Here is a 19989-nt window from a genome sequence, read left to right as displayed (position 1 = left end):
CCTACAACATACAGACATGTAAATAGTATGATTTGATAGGTGGAGTTTAATCAACACTAAGGTCAAAAAAAATTATGACTGTAGTTACTTCTCAGTAATTAGTCAGTGTATATATTTGAATTCTGATGAATTTCAGTCACAGCTCAAACCGTTTAGTGTTAATGTCTCTAACTTTGACACTGTGTGACGAGTATTCAAATCCCATGGAGAATTTCAACTTCATAAAGACTGTAGATGGATCCCACTAATTAACGAGTGCACTCAATGTGTGCCTATAGCGCCTTATCAATAATTTTCAACCATATGACATGTAAATATAACTGTCTTGTGAAAATACCCGGTCTTAAAACAACCTTTGAACAGCTTAGTAAATACACAGTACTGGTTGTGTATTAATTTTATGTAAGCCTAGGAACTATCCACTTTATATCTCACTTTAATATCACACTTGTAAATACTTTACCTCCTTTCAGATTATGAATGTAACTGATAAACCTTTGTAAAAGTTATAATTATATAATTAATGAAAGGATTTGTACTTGATTAAATGGAAATTACAAAAATTACCGTTTATTTGTCACATCCATCACATTAAAAGTGACTCATTTCTAATTACGCTTTTTCTACTTGACTCATCACTAAAGGTTATCTAGAATATATTTAACTGAATATAAGAATGATCTCTGATTCAGTTAGTTTCAGTTCTCATCAAGTTAATAACCTCATCGTTACTTTCGAATACAATTTCTGTAGTCAGTTATGGACTTCGCTATAGTCAGACAATTTTGATGATTTACAGTATAAAATTATACGACGGTCTAATATGATTTGACTATTAATGATTACTGGAGAGTATGCAATATTAACTAAGAATATACATTGAAATATGTACCCAGGATATTTATCAAGGGTAGCATTCTCCATTGCTTCATATTTCAAAATTAATTATATAAGGTCTTGTGACCACAATTTGTAGTTGATAAATGTGAAAGTACGTGAATAAAAGTTCAAGTACAGTAGTAATAATAATAATAATAATAATAATAATAATAATAATAATAATAATAATAATAATAATAATAATTAATAATAATAATAATAATAATATAATAATAATATAATAATAATAATAATAATAATCAATAATGGTTTAAATTGACGAATTATTAGCGAAATGAAAATTGCATCCGATTGGTATATTTCTGAACATTACGAAAATTTATACTGTCAATGCCCAGTGATATATTTATACATTACACAATGGTAAATGTTTCAGCTTAATCTACAGTCCAGGTGATGTACAGATTGACCATATGTTTAATAATAGTAGACCATTTATTTGGTATCAATGGTTGTATGCTAAGCTGTAAAAATAATATTGTCAAAACAGTAGTTTCAAATGGAAGGTTTACTTTCTAGCGAAAATCATAAATCATCAATGTGACTTGAGTTTTTAACCAACTGATAAAATAAAAGTGTTCTAACTTTAAAGAAAACGTTTCGATGAGGGTTGTAAAGATTTATGTTCAGGATAGCATTCAAGCTCTTGTGTTAACAAAATTACCAAAATATTTACAATCTTTCATACTTTCTAATTCCTGATTTACTGTCACGATTATTGATAATTAAATAGATTTCAGACAATTGTCTGTACATATAATTTTAGCACAACATTTACTTACGCCTGATACTCCCAATGGAGCATAGGCCGCCGACCAGCATTCTCCAACCCACTCTGTCCTGGGCCTTCTTTTCTAGTTACATCCAATTCTTGTTCATTTTTCTCATGTCTATTTCCATTTCCCGGCGTAACGTGTTTTTTGGTCTTCCTCTCCTCCTTTGGCCCTGAGTTTTCCATGTGAGGTCTTGCCTTGTGACACAGTTGGGTACTTTCCTCAATGTGTGTCCTATCCACTTCCAGCGCTTCTTCCTGATTTCTTCCTCCGATGAGATCTGGTTTGTTCTCTCCCACAGTAGGTTGTTGCTAATAGCGTCCGGCCAACGGATCGGAAGTATTTTGTGTAGACAACTGTTAATAAACACTTGTATTTTCTGGATGATGGCTTTCGTAGTTCTCCAAGTTTCCGTCTCATACAGTAGAACTGTCTTGACATTTGTGTTGAAAATTCTGACCTTGGTGTTGGTTGACAGTTGTTTTGAGTTCCAGATTTTCTTCAGTTGTAAAAGCACAACACCTAGGTTTAATAAAATTCTGTTCACTTTATACATTCAACAGTAGCTTTCTATAAATTTTGTAGTTAGTTATTCATTCATCGAGATAGATTAACCTCCCTACTCACACTGGGTTTAACCTCCTGACATTTGTTTCTATCGTAGAAGTTCGAAATTTTCACACACTGTTGATTATGCAGAGAGGGTGTAGATGACAAAACATGCAACTACATAAAAGCAGACATCCTAGTGTTTCTAGGATTATTTTAGACGATAGAAACTGGTATGAAACATATGTACTACCAAAAATGAAGAATATTTTTGAAGGGATAAGATTGATATGTTATGACTTTGTGAAGTAATGTTTTATAACTTTAGTTTTTAGATTTACTAAACGAATATTGTTGTGAAAATTTAAGGCACCAACATTGAGCTACGTAGTAAACATTGTTATAATCAAATTTTCAATTATAACTAAGGGAATGAACTTGAATTAAATTATTTTCCCCTACCTATGTAGATGTTTAGATATGTAGCAAATAATAAAAACACTAGTCGTAATAACGTGCTTGAACTTAAAAAGAAACGAATTCATGATATCAAGCCATCTGTTTGTTGAGTATAAGATTTCTATGCATAATTTTCGGGCTACCAGATCACTTCAGTTACTTGCTGGTCATCTATCGATCATGGTGAACTTAACACCCTTTAGCCTCTTGGTCTAGCTTGTCTCATGAATATATCCATTATCTTTTTAAGTTGTTCAGTGACAAGTATAATTAAATATAAAGAAATAATTTACTATTTTCGATATCACCACATAAACTAATAAGTTTATATAGCGATAATTAGACAAGGGTATTATTGAATTTCTGAGAATCAATAATTATACCATAGGGAAAGGGAAAATAAAGACAATCATTTACTCCATAACTACTGTACTGGAAACTGAAGTAACCCAGTTTAAGCATTCTGGATTGTTTTACACGTAATTCAGTCTACTGTCTAGTGTATGTATATACATCTGTTGTATACAGCTCTATTAATTCTATAATGGTCAGCTCCAACATATCTTTTGTTAAATCCAACCTTTGCGTACCATAGTTACCCTTATTCATCTCCATTTTCGAATTATTTAGTTAATAATTAATTTTTAAATATCATTAACTATGTCATAACCAGCCTCTTGTTTGTTAAGTTCAAATCTTGACATAAAGTTATGCTGAGAAACTAGTTATCATCAATTTAGATAAAGACTTCCGATCAACTACTGCTTTTCTAATCAATAGCTCAAGGTGAATAATTCATCAGTCAACTTTTGGTTGGTTCCGAAATTCCTTTTTTCTTTTAATAATGAAATGGAAGCGTTTTATAAATTCATAAGCGTCAAATAAAATGGACAAACTGACCAATTTCATTCTGTCTCTCTATTTACGACTACATTATTTTAATCAAATACATATATATTTTTAACGTAAACTGATGTCTAAAATTTTAGTGCTCTCAAAAATTCTGGCATCTAGTTTTAATAACGAACTGAAATTATCGGCTGAAGAACTACTAAAAACCAGGAAGCACCTGAAGAGATGTTTCGCCCTGGTTTAGAACTCTTCGGTAACAATCAAACACCAATCGACTCTGATTTGAAAATAGAACAGTCACAACCTTAGGACCACTGAGTTTAAATCCAATGTTTCGCATTTTGTACTTTCAGTCGATTTAAGATATTGTGCTAACCCTGTACGGCAGTCTGTTCAAACAAAAAAAACGTACTTCCTAACAGTTTAAATAGTTCAACTGACCTACTTGTTTTAGATCTGTGTGAACCGAGTAATTATGGATGTTAACGGTAAATGTACAACTTCGTTACTAAAGGGCTGGAAATGATTGCGACGCTAAACACTAACAAATGTACATCAAAATGCTACAGTTCTTATGATATTTTCCTTTTAATTTGTTCTTTGAAGGAGTGAGTGGACATAAAAAGTTGCAGAAAATGAACTGGTAGAAAACTTGAGTACGAGTACCAGATAATAACTTTTAAAAGCATATATGAAGTATATTTTAAATGATTAGTGCTAAGAATTCTATTTTTTAACAGAATTTATTGTATTGAAATAAGTTATTATTACAATTATTATTGCATAAGCTGACCGGTGATATTGAAAATTGGCTAAAGTTCGAAAAGTACATCACTTGATTCACAATCAGTAGCATAAAGATGTTCTGTTGGCTGTACTGTAGTCAGTGAGAACACCAGTGGGGGATAACCAAATGTATTTCTATACAACATTACAGAATATCTTGGTAAAATCTAAGAACCATACAGTAAATGCTTCATTTGCAAAATACTCATCAATCGTCTCAGACTCCGTTGTTCCTTCGTTTCTACACCAATCATTCTCTGTTCTCGTTTTCTCCTCTCCAATTTTCTCAACCTTCTGCCGCTAGGCATTTTACTTTCGATTGGTGATGCATACTACTTATAGCTGTCAACATCAGTAGCCAGTAGCACACACCACAGTACAAGTTGAGAGTCATGGATTCATGAAAAATGTTTAAGTATATCACCTGACTCTCAGAGGTTCCTTCAGTTGACCTTATCATGTTACGAAAATTAGCTTCATTTGGAACACTTTTAATGATGAATATTCCTCATTATCTTTGAAATAACTCACACCTTAGAAAATATACTTTTCGGTTTCAGCTAACAAATTACGTAGAATTCTTCCATTTAAAATCACCATTTAGTTACGATTCTCGAAGTTTAATAGATTAGTGAGTATGAACAACTTAGGTCTTTTTCTCAAGTGGATTCATTTCGTTAGTAATGTATTTGTTTATTATAAATCAAATAAAAATAAGATTATAATTGTCAAGACACTAATGTATATAAATCACTGAGATTAGGAAAAACTGAAACACCAAATACTTTTCAGGATTAAAATCATTTTAAAATTTACCAAATAATAAATTGTTTTTTCTTTCTACTCACTTGTTACTTAAAGTGTCCTACTTTCCTATGCTTATAAGACCGACATTCATTATGATAATATCGTATTTTCTTATGTTAATCGGATAAATTATTATTATTATTCTCACAATTTAAGAAGTGTCTGTGATGTATATTACAGCAATAGTTAAATTATTTATATAGGTTAAGCGTTCGCGCGCGAGACCGATAGGTCCTGGGTTCGAATCTCGCGAGGCGGGATCGTGGATGCGCACTGCTGAGGAGTCCCACAATAGGACTAGACAGCCGCGCAGTGCTTCCAGCTTTTCCATGTTGGTCTAGCTTCAATTGACTCATGATCTTAAATATTGAAATTATTTATGTATTATTTAGATATTTTCCCCCTCCTAATTTCCTTGATCAGACTGACATAAAAGTAGAAAATATGTAATGAACTACATTTTATTGTATCGAAGTTCACCTTCTATCTCTGTGATATGGTCATGTGTCCTCATATTTATTCATTCAAGCCCTTATCACTATCACGTGAGAACTATTATGTATCAATTTTTTGTTATCCAATCACAAATCAAATTTGAAGGTGAAGGTAAAGCATATAGGTGACCTTGACCTGGTTTCTGACTACTGAGGACTGTTTTGTTATGAAACGATTCCTGATTTAAAAAATGGTACAGTGTTACTTGATAAACAGTTTTACCATAAAAATATCAAAAACTAATATCAACTATGAAGTGTGGCACGTTATATTATATATTTACAACAGAACAGTCAGGACCGGTAAATGCCTCGGAAGTAAGAACGCGGCGAACTGGCATAACAGATATATTTTTGAAAATTGAAAGACGCGGTTCAAGTACACAAAGGGGAACTTATTACAAAATAGTTTTATCCATTGTTCAGCTTACGTAGGGCTTGTTCCTCTTCTTCCAGTACGTTTACTCTTTACTGTCCTGCAATAAGAAAAACAAACTTACGTTAGTAACGTCACATGTAATGATTTTTAATACCGTTACAGAAACAAGAAATGAATTTCGCGCCGAAATCTTATAGATGCATTCATATACTTTACTTCTGGTAATTTAAATTTTAAAATAATGTGACAAAACTTAACAAAAAAATCTTAATGTGTAATATTACATTTACATTTCATGGTCGATTTTCAGAATAACCGAACACAAATGACCTTAATATTTATGAATAAACATAGAACTTACTGTGCAAATATGTACTTTGTACTTGTATAAGCCAACTTAGTATTTCAGCTGATTTCACGTGTATTTAATTCAAAACCCTGATATTGAATATTAAATAAAATATTCTCAGTTAATGATGAACTGACCTTAAACAAATCTACCTTTTATTATGTACTAAGTCCTTAATATATTGGTTAATAACTTGATGTAAACCATTTCATGTATTGCAAACATAAAGTTACCTCACACATATTTAATTTCCTTAATTATCTTGAAGTGAGCAGCAATAAAAATTGAGCAGAATAACATAAATACATTTTACTTCATTACATTCTGATCAGCTGATTATAACCTATAATATTTTAAAATCAGAACTATCGTAAAGTTAACATAACTTATAAAGTGTAAATTAGTTAAATGTGATGAACATGTAGCATCATGGTATGGTTGCAATTCGTATAAATGTAAAAAGACCTAAGATTTTGTGGAATATGATCTTGTAAACAAATACAAACCCTACTTTCTGTTCTACCAATTTTAGTGTTTTGGGAGATACATGTAAATTTATATACGCAGTTGGAGGTAACATGAAAGGGTCACCGATGGATCTTTAATTCCTGTAAACGACATTTTGTTTTGTCCAAGATCAGCTTGGATGGAGGATATGTTATGGACAGTGTGGTTTTTAATCTTCTGTTTATTATCACTGCAACTTCGTCACCTTTGAATTTAAGTTAAATAAAAATAGGATTTTTTGTCTTTTGTGGTTTCTTTAGTCATTTTGTTTTCAATTTTCCATAGTTATTAATAAACTTCTGTGGATACCTATTTTTCCTCATACATTTTTTTAAGGTCGACTAGTTCTGCTTCCAATTTATTGACAGTACATATCATTTCAGTTCTGTCAAATAACGTTTTATCAAGTGGCCTCTTGTAGTTATTTAGACAAAGCCGTTAAAATTTGAACAAACACCATTCCATATATCTTTTTGATAAACTAAGCGTTGGATTGTACCATCCTCAATCCATTATATGGCTATATCGAGAAAGTTGAAATTCTTATTATTTTGATTTCTTATTGTCAACTGGATATTTTTATGATCGTCTATGAAAAGGTTTATTGTTGATCATTAGATATAATCCCCATGGGGTGCTTATATGACAAATTTCAGTCAAAATATCAACAACCGGATGATCCAATCCATTTCGAATTGAATTATAACATCGATTTTTTGAAATCTATTCCAAAAATGACAAAGCTTAATCCAAAAACTAAAAAAACGAAGTGTCGTGACTTAATTGCCTAAATAATTTAAAGTCTCAGTAATGAGGTAAACAATAAAACAACATACATAACAAGTTTATGAAAATTCTCATATCGACATTTGGTAAATAAAGAAGGAACGAATCGAGCAAGTTTATGAAATCATAATTATCCTTTTCTGATCGACAAACATAAACTGAGTTAAAAGTAATAAAATTTTCCCTGAAAGCTATTTAAAAACAACAGTTTTCTAGTTTTACTTATATAACCAAAAGATGTTGGATGCCGAAATAAGTTGCGGTAAATATTAATCTTTTATAGTTAAGTTCTAGTAGATACGAAGTCATAACAACACGATTTAGTCATCATTGAAATATTTGTTGTTTGAAGTAAGTAGAATTGTAACTAAGTTGCTTTCATTTCCTTAAATATAGGACCCCTGTTTCATCCTTTTTCAGACTAGCCAGTTGTATTTGTTTTTCAGTGAACCCTATTGTTTCATCTTATGCCTGAACCCAGCATTTATTGCATCAAATTAAAATTACATGATAAAAAAACATTTTACATTATAGTTGAGTCTTATAAGTAAGTATTTGTAACCACACAATATAGTACATATTAATACGCGATTAAAAGTGGATATTCCATTGAACATAATACTTTAACTACCTTACTGATAAACTGACACTTATTCATTTGGTTAATTTTATACTGACTATGTAATAAGCAAACCCAGTTTAAGGATATTTTTTACTGCCGTAACGAAAGTTTATACCTTAAACACACGAAAAACTATTATTTCCACAGGACTTCAATCCCATTAACAAATTTTAACAAGCCCACTTTTAAATTTTATAGTTAACATAATGGAATTTTCATAGTAAAACAAATATTGAAAACCAGTGAGCGGTGGAAAATTTTTTCATCCAAGTTTGAGGCTCATCAGCATTGCTCATCCGTGGTCCTAACGAATATCAAACTCCAGAACCTTTAGGTCGCTTGGCAAGCACTCAAATGTTAGACCATAAAACTAACATTCAGTGGTTTAATTGCTTAACTTCAATTAACTTGCGATATCGTACAAATTTATTTCAATGTCATTAGTGTATAATTACATCACACTCAACATGGTCGGACTCCACTGGTTGTGGATTCTCATCAAAAGACTTTTAAGCATTGACTATTTTGGTTAATCCCCGATTAATGATAAGTTTCACCCAAGTAAATCATCTACGATGAAAATAGGCTATTAGATCAATTCTCTCTTAATCAGCATCACAAAACGATTACCTAACTGAGATTAGTAGTATTTTATTGACTTAAATATGAATGCTAAGCTTTTTAAGTATTATTTACATAAGAATTAATTCTTAAAAAGCGAGAGGTTGAAATTATTCTTAAACATCATTTGTACAATTATTTACGTGTAGTCATACCAGTCACCATTTAGTATGAAACAATTGAGAGAAGTACATTTTTAATTCATTTACATAATGTTATTGATAATAAAAGCATGAATAAGAATGAGAAAACCTATGAATGATCCGGTTGATTTGACAAAACTTAGCTAACTAACACAGAGATAGAAGGTGGCAAACTGTACACTAAAATACAATGCGCATATATAACTCCTGAAATTGTTCCAGTTCTAAAGCCTAGTCACGGACATTAAGGGGATGCAAATATTTGAATAATCCAAAAGGATCAGTGAAAGTCTATTCGTTTACTGTACATCACTGAAGGAAATCTATCACAAAACAAACTAATGTGATATATCAGTATGGAGCCTTCGAGATTGTTTAATTCTATTGAGATCACGAAACGATCTAAGCTAAACAACCACTGAAACCTAAAACGCACTAGGTGGCCGTTTCTTATTGGTATGGGACTCTTCAATGGGGTGGCATCCACATCCCAGTCACTAGAGACCGAACTCAAAATCGGTCTCGCGAGTGGGCACTTAAATTCTAGAACACTGAACTAGGATTCATTTATGCACATTATGAATTATGCTTGATATAACCTTCATCACTGACTGATGATCAGTTGGAGAATGATCGAAATTAGGGAAGCATTCGATAACCGTGCCATCGTAGTTTAAGTTCTTATCAATGTGAGAACTTATGAACATACGCAGAATCGAACTGAAGACCTTTAGATTTCATAATTAACACATCTTTAAACAAATGAGTTGGAACTTTATGTTTCACAATTTAATTTTTAATCAATCAGTAGTTCAGTATCACGCAAATTCGGTGTTACAAACGAGCTACCCTCCCGACTCCGACTTGACAGACATTAAAGTTTAGGCCGTAAGTAAATCTATTTTGAAGTCATTTATTAGTAAATATATGATTCATATCAATATCGACGGTTTCATGTGAAACTTCGATATAATTTGAAGGTGCTTAAAATATTATTTTTAGTTACTGCATACTAGGATTTTTAAACACTAGACAAAATGACCACTAATTTTTTGTAACAAGAATCATGTTACTGATAATCTCAACCAAATCCATCAGTAGTACATGACTGAATCGTAAATGGCTAGTATTCAAAATTTATCAGCCTAATTTAACTCTATTGTTATCTTAAAAACGATACGTTTCTTCCTTTTGTTTGTTAATCTCTTGATCGGTCTATTAATTACAGCCGATGCATCGAGCTCGTTCATTAACTAATTCGCTTATTGTCTATAGATGAAAGTAAAATATGATTGGACGTTGAACACGAACAAACAGGCAGTTAGCCTACTGACTATTAAAGATCTAATTTCCTTTCTTATTATTGATTTCTATTCCGGACACACTGAGAGTGACTGCTTGTAACTGTGTTGAACAAAGTATTATCTAGTGTTAATCCGGTTTTCTATTCTGGATCGTGAATCCTGGATCTAATATAACATGACGGTGAGACTATAATATATGGACGACCTTGGAGCGACGCTAAGGTGACCTAGAGAGTGTCTACCTAATAACTAGGACCAAATGAGCGTTATAAACCAGTGTGAAGAATTAGAATTATGATTTACATTTGATGGTTAAAATTAGGAATTAGATTTAGGGTTTTCATCACTAACTGAGGTTGACACTAATTACACGGCGGTTGTGATTCAACATGAATGACTAACTCATAAGTGGCACACAATCGGATCAATAAGGGAATAATTAATTGGTGCTAATCCCGTATAAAGTATATAACAACAGTTTGTGCGTCAGACATGAGTTTAAAATTAGGTTAAAATAAAAATACAATCCCATTACTTAATAATTATGAAATAAAAATACAAATAATGATTTCCCATAGGATTTCAATATCAATGTTTGGCTAGATAGCTCCAAATAAATTGAGCATTGGATAGAAGGATAATAATAAATAGTTTTTATTGGTGTTATCCCAGTTAGTAGACATTTGTACTTCTGACGTTTTGTGAATGCTATTTAGAGTTGTGTTAGTTTTGTTTCAGCTATTTACTTATTTACCCAGATGAATTGACTTACATTAAGTCACGAAACGTCAGAAATACAAATTTCTACTCATTAGGATATCACAAAAGGTACATTTAATTGTTATATCTCTAGGATAGATTTGAATATTCAATTTAAAATTCTCTTCGAAATAAAAAAAAACAACCATTATCTTAAATAATTAACAGCATCTACTTTTTGATAGAAGCAAAATTGCATCTAAACGATAGGGATTCGAACTTTGACCAATAAATTATGAGTTTGAACCCGCTTCAAACTGAAAAACTTTGACTTATAACCTTGTACATATATTTGTATGCCTGTTTTATATATTTAAATATGAGGAAAGTCCCTATTTTTGATTAACTTCTCATCTAATATACAAATGAACAAATACATTGAAAAAGAAACATCTTTTATAAATACTAACTTATTTATTTTACAATCCTTTCCGTATAACTAATTGGTCAACTAATAAACTATTATTGATTTATAGGCTATGAATTTATTAAATAACTTAGGAAAATGTAAATATGAAAGAAGTCATCCTTATCTTGCTCATCATGAGCATCAACCTATTGATGTTCAAACTGAAAATAATAAAATAACATCAAGTCCTTTAGAAAAGTGGATTTGGGAAAATGGATGTAAAACCTTACAAAATTTTAATACTAAATCTGGTATTCTCAGTTTTAAATCATCATCAATTCACTCAAAATGTCCAACACTTGAACTTGATTTAAATTCGGCTAAACATTTAACAGAAGTTGATTTGCTTTCTCAAGTAAGTACATTTATAATATTTTGATTAAGATATTCATTTGTATATATTTTATAAGTTATGATATCAAGACTATAATTTATGGACGAACTAATCAGGTATAAGATAACAGATCTTAGATTTTGGCGCAAAATTCACTCAACCATTTGGCTAAATAGAGTCTTGGCATTATAATTGATGTCAGTTCGTGATGAAAACCCTAAATCTAATTCCTAACCTTAACCATCAACTGTAAATCATAATTCGAATTCCTCACACTAATTTCTAACACTCATTTGGTCCTAGTTATCAGGTGGACACTCTCAAGGTCAGTGTAACGTTGCTTAATAGTCATCCATAAATTATAGTTTCACCGTTATGATTTCCTTAAAATTTATGTTCATATTTGCTAACTTTTTTTTGTATTCTTTAATTATTGAATAAGTATTTTTACAAATTAAGTTACATGTTCCTTTCGATGTAGTGGATACTAATTCATTATTCTAAAGATAATGAGTTTGACATGAGATTTGGAGGTCCTTTGTTCGAACCCTGATAAAAACATTTACGTAATCTATGATGATACGACTGTTCAGTGCTCCATAGTCTTCAAAATTTTCCACTGGTTGTAACTGATGTATGCTGAAAATCAACTCGAAAAGGTTTTTTTTAATTTGGGAGTGATGTTGAAACTGATCCCAATATCAAAACAAATTCTTTGTCGTATCTGTAAACAACTTACTTCTACATTTCATTAAGCGTTGACTTGGTAGTTTAAATTTTAGGGTATGATATCCGTTCGGTTTGGGAACCGGATGAATGCTAGTCCGCATGCACTAAATGCGTAACTCAGAAATGAGGACTGAAACTTCTGTGTAAATGAGTTTCTATACATTTGGTATTCTGTAGGTTGCCAAATTTTATCTCCAGTTTGTTATGCCGAATGATCGCTCGAAATTGATGCTGATTTGCACGCTTCCTATAGGCAAAACCAGCCTAATAATTAAGTGTGGAGACTAAGGTTGAATGGATATCTGTATTGCCAGATCAAGTATAAATACACGTACAAACTCATTGGCTTATCTATATCACTCATATAGTTGAGGCAAATTTCGACCAATACAGTTCATCCATCAACATACCTCACCTATTATTGGCTTTAATCCAACGTATGCACGTAGGCATATGATGTTTCTGGATTCCCCCATTCTATGACATATCTTTGAATTACATGGCTTCGTTCAATAGGATTTTTTCTACTAATTTATATGAGTAGTTCTCAACATGACAGTAATACATTCTAATTTTGATAGTGTTAAGATTTCTGCGCTAAATGATTAAATTGAGGAGCTTCATCTTCGTTCCAGAACTCATTATGCGCTCCTGAATTACTTAAGCGCTTAAGAAAATGAGCTACAGACGTCCTTCATTTAATTCCACTTGTTACTAAATGAATTAAATGAGCCCATTACTGACCTCCAGCCATTGATTTTAGCTATGGTACAACGTGATACTGATTTCCATCAAGCATATTAGTGAATAGTTCTTTGAGAAGAGTTCTACAATCATTCTAGATACTTATATTTTACATTGAAATTGTTTCAAATTGTAACGTTGCCTTTCATCATAGATAATGACAAATTTAAAGTAGTCCATGAAACCAATGGCCCTTCTCTCAACCATCTACCTTTTTCAAATCTAATGTAAGATGATGGAACAATGTATCATTTCTATTAACATCGTTTTTTTTTCTCCACCCCTTTCTCTCTCTCTCTCTTCTTTTATATAAACACCAAACAATCCTATTCTAGGCAAATGTATTACAACAAATGATACATGTATATTCATATGAAATGTTAACAAATCAATTAGCACAAAATTTATTACGTATACATGGAATATGGTTTGAATTATACTCAGGTAGAGTACTAATATATAGTCGTTTAAATAAAGCATTTCTACCTATTACTGAAGAGACAATTACTTCATTACTTCATGAATTATAATGTAATTTCTTTATACATTCAGTTTATTGTTTACTTATTTCATTATAGTTGCTTCTTTATTCTTTCTTATCTATCTCTTAAAAGATTTTTATACGATTGTATTTATCAAGATACCTCTTTGTTGTTGTTGTTGTTGAAAGATTAAGTCATTTTTTCATTCATTTGCTTATTATTTAATCAAATATTTTGTTTTTCTAATTATTATTCATTTGGATGTATGTATATTTTCAACTTGGCATAGAATATCATTTTCAAAGATACTTATGGTAAATCTAGTCTATTATTTCTAAATGTATATCGAAATTTTGAAATATAACCAATGGTGATGAATCAGCTGACTCAGGGTATAGAATATTTTATTGATATATTTTTATTTTATTTTTTTGGAACAATCTTCATGATTGAATGAAATTGAATCTCTATGTAAAATGATGATATTTAGATCATATAAATGGATATGACAACAAACGATTAGAAATAATGCATTTCAGGTCATCACTCCGTTTTAAGAAAATTTATTTTCCCTATTTGAATTGATTAAATGGAACTTTAAATGTTTATCTTCAATTCAATTATTCCAATTAGTGTTTTTTTTAATTGATGAATAATGTTTTATTGAAGGATTATTTAAAACATAATTATATGAATGAAGAATATGCTTTTTAATCATTCCTTATCAAGTTCTACAATGATCTCATATCCAAATTAATAATCCATAAAGGCAGCTAGATTTAAAGCTGAGTACATCATGTGGATTGTTTATCAAACTAAATCGTCAATATTAGAGTTGACTTATATAAAGTGTTAACTTGAATCAGTTTATAAGTGAAATGAAATTGGGAGATAAATAATGAACTGATTGATGTTAGATCATCATTGAAAACCTGGTGATCTAACATCAATCAATTCATGATCTCAATCAAAAATTTAATCATCTCCACAACTATATACTGATATACAGATAAATAATGATCAGAATAAATATGGTCACCATGGGGTGGTCGAGAGAGAGAGAATGATGTAATTACAAATCAGGAATTACATAATATGTAGAATAATATGAATTAGGTCAGATACAGTGGGTAGGGGTGGATGCTGAATAAAGTTCTTAAAAAGGTTATCAAGTGTAATAATAATAATAATAATAATAAGGAGTATTTAGGTGATTTTTCAAATTCTTATGTAATAGAGTCTTTTTTTTCTTAGTTTCCTTCAAAATAAAAAAATGATAACAGTGTAATAGATTCGATAAGGGAAAAGATTCTTTCTTTCACTATCAAGGTAGTAATAATAATAATGATCCTTCAATACGCTGTGCAAAACATTTATATTTATCTATGATTAATTGTTGTTCATTTGTATTTGAAATGTATATTGTAAATTAATTTGTTACAATGAATTGGAATTGTTTAATTTATTTCCATTGTATTTTTGAATGGAATAAATTTATTTGTAACAGGAAAAAAGATTTAGATTTTTGATATGACTTCTTCATTGATTTCTGAAATCCCCTTCACCATTGATATGTCTTGTCGACATCATCGTTAATTGTTATGTCTGGTCGTCGATGATTGTTGTGTTGGAAACGTTTATCACTTATACTTGAAACGAGGGAATTTCGCAATTCTCCATGACGCGAAAGTAAAGGATACAAAGACCGGTATAAGTAATGATTTATTAACCTAAAAACACGATGACAATGACGACAACCCTAGTCGAAAATACATTCATTTACATATTGATTGTACATACATACTTTGATTAATAATTAGGATGAAGTCACATATATGAAACATACTTAGAGTTATAACAAATCACATACTGAGCATAGTTCATCGCCGTTGAATACAAGAATATTGTATGTTATAAAGAATAAAATATCATACGGGAAAGTAAAACCGATTACTACACTGAATAATCATCACATTGAATCAAACCGGGAGTAATGTTGAATAAAATTCATAATGGGTAAATCAATCTAATTTTGATTTTTCTTTCCATCATGTCCATTTTACTTATATAAAGGTTGAATTTTCCCGTTGTTATAACACACAAGGCTACAATTAAGCAGATTCTGTTACCATTTATTCATTCTAAGCGTATTATCTCAAATAGCATTTAGTCTCAAAGTTTGATTGATGTTAATTAGTGATTAAGAATGGAATTTAGAATGTATATTATTTTTTTCAATTTACTAACATACATAACCGTTACAAATAAAATTCATATCATTTCAACAAGCTAGTGGCTAGTTGAACTCAATAGTTCAATGAATAATGCGTTAGCATTTGGATATGAACATTGGGATGTAGGTACATCTGATCGATAATTTACAAATAGGATTAAATCCACGTTTTGGACTTCATTGCCAGTCACTATTTAATGGAGTCGTTCAACTAAATAACAAAATCAAAGTAATCCACAGTTAGGGAATTCGAGATTGTTCATCGCTTGAAGAACTTACAGATAACTATAAAAGGATAGAGATTCATATTCTTAAGCTGTTAATGGTGTTATAATAGTCATTAAATTGTATGTTTCATTAAAATTTTTAATTTGACCAAGTGATTTAATAAGAACAATGACAGGAATATAGTTTTTTTAAAAATTTACATGTTTAGTTATTCCGTACACTTAATGTTTATGTGTCTGTTTACTCAAAGTTAGTAGAATTACGGTTAGTTGATACAAACAAAATGGTAGATACAACTTTTCTTGTCTTTATATTATGATTATGCAGTGAGTAGGATCTTATAAAGTATCAATGGAAAAGAACAGAGTAAATGAAAAGCATACATCACTCAACAACTTAAAGAACCCAATTACTGTCTTAAGTAAATAGTTTAAAAGAAATACGCTCACCAAACCACTCTATATTAACTAATTTACATGTGGGTGTTTTTGAGTCTTATTTTCAAATATAAACTTTAACTGTATTCTATCGTCGTAATTAATTTAGTCTGATAACATAGAGAAAAGAATGCTTGAAAATATCGAATAATTTTTTGAAAGTTATTTAATAGCTTCTCTGACAATTGAATTTGCTCATTCTTGGTAAAAATCAAAATATTTTACTTGCATACTTACTTACGCGTGTTACTCCCAATGTAGCATAGGCCGCCGACCAGCATTCTTCAACCCACTCTGTCCTGGGCGTTTTTTTCTAATTCCATCCAACTCTTGTTCATTTTTCTCATGTCTATCTCCATTTCCCGGCGTAATGTGTTCTTTGGTCTTTCTCTTATCCTTTGGCCTTGAGGATTCCAAGTGAGGGCTTGCCTTGTGATACAGTTGGGTGCTTTCCTCAATGTATGTCCTATCCAATTCCAGCGCCTCTTCCTGATTTCTTCCTCCGCTGGGATCTGGTTTGTTCTTTCCCTTAGTAGGTTGTTGCTGGTAGTGTCCGGCCAACGGATCGGAAGTATTTTGTGTAGACAACTGTTAATAAACACTTGTATCTTGTGGATGATGGCTTTCGTAGTTCTCCACGTTTATTATACTTGCATAGTGATCCTAATTGAAAAACTATTGAAAATTAAGTTACATTAGACACATGTTTTGTCCTAGTGTTGAACTCCTCGGAAATGCACACCTATGACTGTTTTAGGGATAGAATAGAGGTTTAATCTTTAAACTATTGACCCAACATTCACTAGTTTACATATTTATGTCCAACCGGTTTGCGATATTGAGCAATTATGCTTTAATGCCACTACATGCAAACTACTGGAAGGGATCTCAGTGGTCTAACCAACTCAGTGTTTGTCTTGAGACAGGTTCGAACTCTAGTGGGGTGGTTAGGACACACTGTTGAGGGGCCCAGTATGTAAACGGGAAGGCTGTCTAGTGCTTCCTGGATTCCAGTGATTATATAGGATCAGTATATGGTGTAAACTATGAAATTTAACAATCTCCACAAACCCCCATATATTAACGAATACTGGTGTTTCACTGCGTAGCATATTATTACTAGTATTTTATAAAAGCGTTAGTGCATCTCAAATGAAAAGTGATTTATTTTTTACGAAGTTGCTTGAAACCGTTAGTTGAATCTGTTCTGAATACAATAAACGAGCGGGGGTCTAGATTCACTGATAATAAATTCAAGGATTCATATATGGGATTTTGAGTCATGTATGTCTAAAGACTGAAATAGAAATCAAATACTTACTGGTTTCCAATGTTTATTTAGTTAATTTCAGTCTATAGTGAAAATTATCTCCAAAATAAAACATGTTTTTATATATCTAAATGCACCATACTACTCATTATTAGTCAGTAGTATGAATCATTATAGTTATATACTTATGCAGGTTGAATCATTAACAGTAACCATCAGTCGAGTTTTGGTGTAATTCAGGACACAGTTATCCAGAGTAATGAGGTTTCAAATTGCTTTCACACTATTTTATTTATTATCCTTGTCTCCTCTTACCCTCTATTTCTAGACTATTTGACCATTTATTTTTATATATAAATGTTCTTAACAAGTATATTTTATGTGATCAGATTGTTCGAAATTTATTGAGCTCACATATTTCTAATAATCTTCGCCTTATTATACTATAGATACAATTAAGTGTGTTTATAGAGTTTCTCGAAGTTTCCAGTGTATTGTATACTAGCCGTTACAGTTAAATTATCCACATATTTATGATATATCCAATCGGGGGCACTCTTTTGTACGGATGTTTGAGGGAGTTTGTAAATTATAATCACTGAGTCGTTGTTAACAGGCGTTGTTTCGTGGACCCCATAACTGATTTTCACGTTAATAATGTTGACAGTTTGGCGACAATTAAGTAGGAATCTTTGGCTTTGTCTAGTCTCTAAAGGTAAAGGGAACTATAGACATTGGGAAGTTCTTTATCGCACCTTCGTTGATTTTAATAACAATAAATCAAACATAAACCTTTATAAATTTAGAAGTCATTTAAAAAGTGCATGTGCATTCTAGACTCGTTTGACTGGCATTTTAACTGGCTAATGAAGGTCTGTGGAATCACTATTTACATTTAAACTCAGTAATATGAATAATCTTGAGACTATTTATATTTTCAGATGCTTTATCGTGACACCTATTCATCATCAAACAATATTATTAAGTCTAGCCAGTTACACTTTTTAAACGGACAGTGAGCTATGTTGCTCAACATAGCAGTACATTGTATTTATTAAGTCAAATTTGGGTGCAGATCATCATGAAATGGATTTTTTCAATATTACCTAGACCCCAACATAGTGAGTTAGATAACCATTAGAATACGTATTATGATTCTTCCTTTCTTACATATACTCAATCAGTCAGTAGAGATGATGCATCAATCAAAATCCGGATTTATCCTTCTCTAAACCGAGTATACTAATCCGTCTCCAAACCAACTACATCACAAAACCAATAACGCGCCTAGCCTGACACCATCAACCTTGAAAAATGGCAAAATATAATTTTAGCCCCAATTGGTTGGGAACGCACACTCTTCTGATAGTCAGTCCCTAGTCCAATGGGAGAACACAGAAGACATGTTTCTATGTGAGCCTACAATTCAAGTACTCTTGGGTTTATAAACAAAAATTATCAGATCACAATTAAGAATCATGCTGCATATATCCGGTGGCAGAGAACAGATCGAAAGGTGTGTAATTCACCAGCAACGATCAAGGAATAATAAACCGATTACAGTAGTTGAAATGCCTAACGAAAGTTCACAGAGAATATTGTAATGCAGTAGTCCAATCATCAGTATCGTTAGGAATCTGTATTTTCCAATGATTGAAGGAAAATTGTTTTTACTCATGCTTCGCTACATAATGCTAACAGCTTCGTCAGAGTAATGCCCTGGTACGGTCGAGAGTGGGGAGAGTCCGCTCTCCCTCTTCAAATGTTCTCACATGGCCACACGAATATAGCCTCTGTCAGGGAAGTCCTACTCATTGCCTTCTCGTGTCGGGGGTGTTGTTTACGAAATTGAGAGGACGAAAAGTGAGTGTCCAGCGTTATAACCCGGTTGGTGGACATGGAGAGTCCACATAGGGGAGTTGGAAAACCCTGATTCCAAACCAATGGTGCACATGGGCTCCAGTATCCTGAAAGAACAAATGGCGTATGAACCAATCGTTGGTCACCGGCTACCATGGGACTGCATCTCCTCA

General features: G+C 31.7%; 1 protein-coding gene across 4 annotated transcripts in view; it reads left to right on the top strand.

The window, feature by feature from the left end:
- Positions 1-18338, top strand: part of BCA1 (Beta carbonic anhydrase 1) — a gene marked incomplete at its 3' end in the record, with an annotated part of 49766 nt that extends 31428 nt beyond the window's left edge. Inside the window, exons 4-5 of one of the 4 annotated variants that reach the window (XM_051209594.1) lie at positions 11567-11854; positions 13642-18338. In XM_051209594.1, the coding sequence (XP_051073084.1) occupies positions 11567-11854; positions 13642-13836 (483 nt within the window). Of the gene's footprint in view, positions 1-11566 lie in introns of all 4 variants that reach the window. The other 3 variants (XM_051209595.1, XM_012939591.3, XM_051209593.1) reach the window with 3 other exon arrangements.
- Between the last annotated feature and the right edge of the window lie 1651 nt (positions 18339-19989).

This window comes from Schistosoma haematobium, chromosome 1, assembly GCF_000699445.3.
Source record: "Schistosoma haematobium chromosome 1, whole genome shotgun sequence".
Taxonomy (NCBI): domain Eukaryota; kingdom Metazoa; phylum Platyhelminthes; class Trematoda; order Strigeidida; family Schistosomatidae; genus Schistosoma; species Schistosoma haematobium.
This window is presented reverse-complemented; position numbering and strand designations above follow the sequence as displayed.